Source organism: Setaria viridis, chromosome 5 (genome assembly GCF_005286985.2).
Source record: "Setaria viridis chromosome 5, Setaria_viridis_v4.0, whole genome shotgun sequence".
NCBI lineage: Eukaryota > Viridiplantae > Streptophyta > Magnoliopsida > Poales > Poaceae > Setaria > Setaria viridis.
In genome coordinates, this window is record NC_048267.2 from 5,357,237 (window position 1) to 5,363,605 (window position 6,369).

General features: G+C 45.6%; 1 protein-coding gene across 1 annotated transcript; it reads left to right on the top strand.

Moving 5' to 3' along the window:
* The first annotated feature begins 1,306 nt into the window (after window positions 1–1,306).
* Window positions 1,307–4,710, top strand: LOC117857735 (protein RER1A). The gene is made up of 3 exons (XM_034740565.2): window positions 1,307–1,851; window positions 3,827–4,007; window positions 4,292–4,710. The coding sequence occupies exons 1-3, from the start codon at window positions 1,484–1,486 to the stop codon at window positions 4,340–4,342; spliced, it is 600 nt and encodes a 199-aa protein (XP_034596456.1). The 5' UTR covers window positions 1,307–1,483; the 3' UTR covers window positions 4,343–4,710.
* The last annotated feature ends 1,659 nt before the right edge of the window (window positions 4,711–6,369 follow it).

Genomic DNA, 6,369 nt, shown 5'->3' on the forward strand with positions numbered 1-6,369 from the left:
AGCACACGTCAGTCCTCATCTCGCCGGCCACCACCGAACGCGAGGCTTCCGGATCCGACCTCCTCTTCGGCGGCACGCGACGTGAGGAGCTCGAGCTGCCTGGTGACGAAGGGGAATGGGAAGGGGAGTCCGCATGGTTGCCACGCGCGGAGCTCGCAGCGGCTCCTCCCGAACCTGACATGATTTCATAGAGGAGAGCGAAGAAAACAAACCCTAGTATCCCGTTTCTATCATAGGGGCGGCGTACAAATGGATTTACCTGAGAGTGGGTAAAGACCCGAGTAATGCATGGGCATCACAAAAGGAAAAATAGGTATTTTGATCCCTGGACTTTGTACCGAGGGTCAACTTCGTCCCTCAACTTTCAAATTGGTCAATTTAGTCCCTCAACTTTTGTTTTTATTTCAAACTCGTTCTTGTATTGATATGTGGCTCCGTATTGGCATGAAACTAATACGAAAAGTCCTTTTTACCTTGACTCTTTTCTCTCTTTATTTTTCGCCTTTAGAACTACAATAACGTGTATATTTGCCGAGGAACTATGAGGATGCATATATTTACCATGAGGATGCATATATTTACCGAGGAACTATGAATATATACATGGAGCATGTATAACACACCACGAGTGTGTGAGCACATGTTGATTTTAGAGCATGCGTACACACATTAAGTTGTATATATACTAAAAGAATATGATTAAATACTTGTTTGAGTATAGACATATCGAATGCGTATGAGCACATGAATGACTTTAAAGATTACGAGTAGATACACTTTTTAGAAACCATATTTTGTGTTAGTTTAAAAAATATATTATTGTGTGTATGTATTAAGGGAGTATGAGCACATACATGTTTGATCTACATGTTCATGGGCAAACGGGATATTTTCGCATTAGGCTTATGCTAACATAGAATACTATATTAGCACAAGGATTTGTTTGACCCAAAAATGAATGTCAATATGAAAGTTGAGGGACGAACTTGATCCCGTAAAATTTAAGGATAAAGTGGCTATTTTGCCTAAAAGAAATATTAATGATCAAATTACGCATTGGTTGCACATGCGATACAACCTAAACGATTTTTGTTGTCAGTTCGTAACCTGAGACGGTATTCTCTGACCGCAGGCACGGAACCATAACCATCGAGCAGGAGCAGGATAGAATCCTGAATTTGGCGAGGACGGCAACGCCGCAACGGCATATGCCAACGGCGAGACCCATCACTTTCTCATCCGGTTATCCCCCGCGCTCGATCTGGCTGGCTGCTGGCCTGCTGCTTGAACGGAACGCCCACCAAGCAGCAAGTAAACGGCACCGACTCCCAACCGGAAGAGCCGAGCCGAGCCAAGTCTCCTCCTCGTCTCCTCCCCAACCTCCTCCCCTCCCCTCCCGTTCCCGACTCGACCCCCCTCGCCTCTGACCCAGCAGGCTAGGGTTCCGCCCCCACCCCACCCGACCCCACCCCGATCCGATCCCATGGACGGCGGCGACTCCTCCGCCGCCGGCGCCGGCGGCGCCGTGGCCGCGGCGGCCAAGTGGCGGAGCGACGCGTCGCGGGCGTTCCAGTACTACCTGGACCGCTCGACGCCGCACGCCACGGGGCGGTGGCTAGGGACGCTCGCCGCCGCCGCCATCTACGCTCTGCGGGTCTACATGGTGCAGGGCTTCTACATCGTCACCTACGGCCTCGGGATCTACCTCCTCAACCTCCTCATCGGCTTCCTCTCCCCCATGGTCGACCCCGAGCTCGATCCCTCCGCCGCCGCCGAGGGGCCGGCGCTGCCCACCAGGGGATCCGACGAGTTCAAACCCTTCATCAGGCGCCTCCCCGAGTTCAAGTTCTGGTCAGATCCCGCCTCCCCTCCCCCAGATCTGTTTCCGCTCCTCGCCAGATCCGCGTTTTTTTATTTCTTATTACTGCACCTGCTCCGGCAATTCGCTACTTGCCCGTATGTATTTGCCCACTGGAACGGGGCGATCGGGTCGGTTAGATAGCTACTTGACAGCTTCTCGTAATTTATATAGAGCCGTGTTAATCGGCATTTTCAAAACCGATTAGTTTCCTTTACTACTCAAGTTACTATTTCTCAGCTACTGCTGATCCCCCTCCACAGTAAATAGGCATTTTTCTCGACCGTCTGTGGCAACCCACTGCCCTCCAGGTTCTTCCACTGAATCAATCAATGGAAGACATCGTGCAGTTCATTCGGTTGATGAGAAACTGGCAGGAGAAAACTTTTAGCTTGTAGAGCACAAATCCTGGAGTGTGTGTGATCTATCAACAATTGCTTTAGTCATAGAAGAAAAGGGTTGCAAAATTTTTCTGTTGGGAAGTTCGTGTGTCACCTGATTATGGTTGTTTAGTTCCAAGTCAGCTGACCATGCATTTAGTTGCACAATCATTGTCAATCAGTGCTTATTTGTGCTGCATACTGATTTGCATATCCTCCAGCAACCCGAAAACCAAGCATTGTTGCATATTGGTTACCTCTTAAACTACAATCAGTTCCTGAATAAATCACTCAAGGCATGTTGCATCCCTTCAATTCCACCATACCGTTTGGAATTCCAGTGGATGAAAATGATATAAACATACTCTAATGATGTTGTTGCACCACCATGTAGCAGAGAAAATTGTCACTTATTGCTTCTGGTCCTCCCAGTTGAAGCGGACCGTCAGGTAGGTGGCAATATCGTTGTATGCAATGCCCATGTGCTTGGTAACAGGGGGTTTCTTCGTTGAAACTAGAATTATTCTGAAGCGCCTTCGTTTTAGTTAAAATATATCTGCTTTAAATGGTGTCTATCTGGATTAATCGGAATTTCTGAAATTTTTGGTGAAATCGTTGTGAGGAGTTCTCTTTCTTTTCTCTTTGTTAATTTGTCTGGGTCACCATCACTTGTGGTCTCTGATCTGCCTGGTGCATAATCCATATTTTTCTTTTTCCAAAAGGTAGCCAGACAATAGCTTTTCAATTTCCTGATTATTGCACATTCAAGAACCTGAAATCTCTCTCATTGCCTAGTTACTCAACTACCCCTGAGCCTTTGTAGATTGGTGATTATGTCTGTCTAGGCAATTAGGCATTGCCCATGTGCTTGGTGCGGTGTTTTAAGTTATACCTTGTCTTTATCCTCGATGTCATTGCATGTGGGATGGTTTTGTGGAAATCTCTCTAGCTACATCTACATCTACATGGGATGGATTTACTGTATAGCTAAATATGACAACTTATAAGTTCGTATGTAATTTGAATCATTTATAGTTTCTGTGAGCTCTAGTGGTGGATTTCTTTTTAGACAAGTTTGAAGTGTTCTCGCTTTGGTAAGAGGTCAGATAGATGGATTCTTATGTTTTCTTTTTGAACTAATTGTAGTTTTTGAAATTTATAGTAATGCTTTTCAGAAGTTATCTGTGAGTGGTTCAATTTTTCATCAATAGTTCACCCTCACTAGTGTCGAGTATTCTTTTCTTCATTTTGTGCGTGTTGAGTAAACTATTGCCATCTGCAAGGTTTTATTTTGGAAATGCTATTGGGTAGTATGCATAAAAATGCAACGTATGAAGTACTTTGACTGCTTTCTATGTTTTCCGTACTCAAGTTTCCTCCTTTTAGGGTGTCATTCTGAGTGTCACCCATGTAATGTGAATTTAGATGCAGCACAGCATGCAAAAATATAATGCATGCGTATTTGCTCATCCATTTTCGAGTATTTTCTAAAATAGTTGTTTTGTTTTGTTAAATCTTAATGCTGAAGATCTTTCTTAAAGTTCCAATCCAGTATACCCCCCATAACAACCATTTCTTTGTCTTTCAGGTATGCAATCACAAAAGCTTTTGTTATAGCTTTTGTGATGACTTTCTTCTCTGTGTTTGATGTTCCTGTCTTCTGGCCCATACTCCTTTGCTACTGGGTTGTTCTCTTCGTCCTTACAATGAAGCGCCAGATTGTGCATATGATCAAGTACAAATATGTGCCCTTCAGTATTGGGAAGCAGGTCAGTACTACTGTTTAAACTTGTTGACTTTTGTTTATTCGCTAAATGGTTATGTGCTGAAAGTCTACTGCTGTGGGTACCAAGGGGGTTGCATGTTTAAAAACACATGGACAGTGGGGGTTTTCTAGCATTTTCATTAAACACCATCAGTTATGGTCCCCAGATCAATTTTATCTTTATTTTGTGATGTTCAAGAAATGCTTGTGTAGTAGCTGCAAGTTGTTGTTAGGTGAAGTGTCAGTTTTTTTTTTCCATTCCTCATGATTTGCCCTGACTGATGCCAGAAATATGGTGGGAAGAAGAGCGGCTCGAGCAGCAGTTCCCCAAGAGACTGATCCCGTACCTACCCGTAGGAAGCATGGCAGGGGAACAAGATACGGTGGATGATGATATTTGATGTGCTAAATACCAAGTGTAATACTTCATTCATATCTAGAGGTAGACGGATATTCGCTCCTGTTTCTGACTTGGGTTCACGGTTTAATTCGATATTGCGCTTAGAAATGCTTCCTTATGTGCGTGTATAGCGTGTTTCACTCTGATAAATTATTTCGTTTAGTTAAGGCACCCCATATCTCAGGATCCCAGAAATAAGTGGCACGCGAAACTGTCCCAATGGGAGGCGTGCCACTAGCTTGTCTTTGTACCAAACCGGAGCAGAATGCCAAACTTTGAGCACTAAACTAAAATTCATTTGACTTTACTATGTCTTATAAACTTTGCATATTCAGAAAATTTATGGTCCTTCGTGTCGTTTAGATATTTAACGTGAAACGGTGAAAATGTACCTCGTGTTTTGCTGTCTGGGTGACAACCGTCGTTGGTAACACAGTCCCCAAGATGTACGCAGCGTGCGCGATGCCCAGCGCGAGAGGAGCCTCTGCAGAATCGTTTTCTCAGGAAGAACCAGGCAGGTCATGTTTAGTTCCTCAAAACTTCCAACTTTCCTAACTTTGACACTAAGTAAAAAGAAGATTTCCCATCACATCAAACTTGCGGTACATGCATGGAGTACTAAATGTCGACGAAATTAAAAATTAATTGCACAGTTTTGTTGTACTTTGCGAGACGAATCTTTTAAACCTAATTAGTCAATATTTGGATAATAATTCACAAATACAAACAAAATGTTACAATATGCTACAATACTACAATAGTAATTTTGCACCTTCAAACTTTGATCAACTAGGCGCGTACTGAAACCTCGGATCATCAAAAGAGCAAGCAAAGTGCACAACATGCCAAGGGACCGAGCAGACATGACTTCATCCATTGGGCCAGAATAGCAGGCGTGCAGGCAGCCCACCAAAGTGCTGCCTAGCCCAAGAATGATTTATCTTCAACCTCGTTCAATGCACGCCCTGCATGCTCGTCGGTTCGTGTGCGGCTGCGCTAGGGGGGATGGCAACGGGGCTATCCCCGTCGGAGTCCGGCGGAACATTCTGCCCCTTGAGTAAACTGTAAACTAAGGTCCCATTTGTTTGGGCTTCTGGCCAGCTTCTGAACCGCCGAAGCTGGAAGTCCAAATAAAGAGCAGGCTTCTCAGCGCAGCTTTTGCAATGTTAAAAATTCACAGAAGCTGCCGTAGCATGGAAAGGTCGAAAGCGAGCGAAAATGAGCTTCCGCTGGCTTCTGACGTCCCACTTCACCTTATTTACCTGCCTGCCATCGTGAATATACGCGGATCGTTATTTTTCTTTTCTTCCGCTCCCCCTCCCCCCGACCCAACCGGCCAACCCTATCCACTCACGGCTCGCCTCTCGCCTGACGCCCGACGCCTCCCCTCCATCCCCATCTCGCCCGCCGCCTCCCCTCCATCCCATCGATCCCCACGCACCCGTCGCTACTACCGTCGCGGCATACTCCGTCCGCCGAAGGCTACCCGGGGCCGCCGCCATCCAAGGCCTCCCGGGGCCGCCGTCGTCCAAGGCCAACCGGCGCCTCCTGTTGAAGCCGGCTCAGCCCCCTTGCTCCGCTCACCGTCCGGGCAACCCTTGAAGCCAACGACCCTACCCCTGCAGATCTGCGCCGAGCAGCTCCACACGAGCCAGTTCCGAGGTGAGCAGCCCTTCCCCTCCTCGATCTTGAGTTGTTCTAGCCTTGAACCATGGATTAGGATTTGGATTCACTGATTAGGATTTGGATGCCTTTAACCAGTCATTCACTGATTAGGATTTGGATTCACTGATATATGTTCTGATTTTATTCAATTAGCTTGCATTTCAATTGTACATCTCAGTAAAATATGATGTATATTAAAGGGTTGAATATTTGAAGTTAATACTACTGTTAAAGTTCAACTCATACTTTTGGTTTGATAAGCGACAAAACATTGTTTGATCTGTTAAATAGAGGTGTCTTT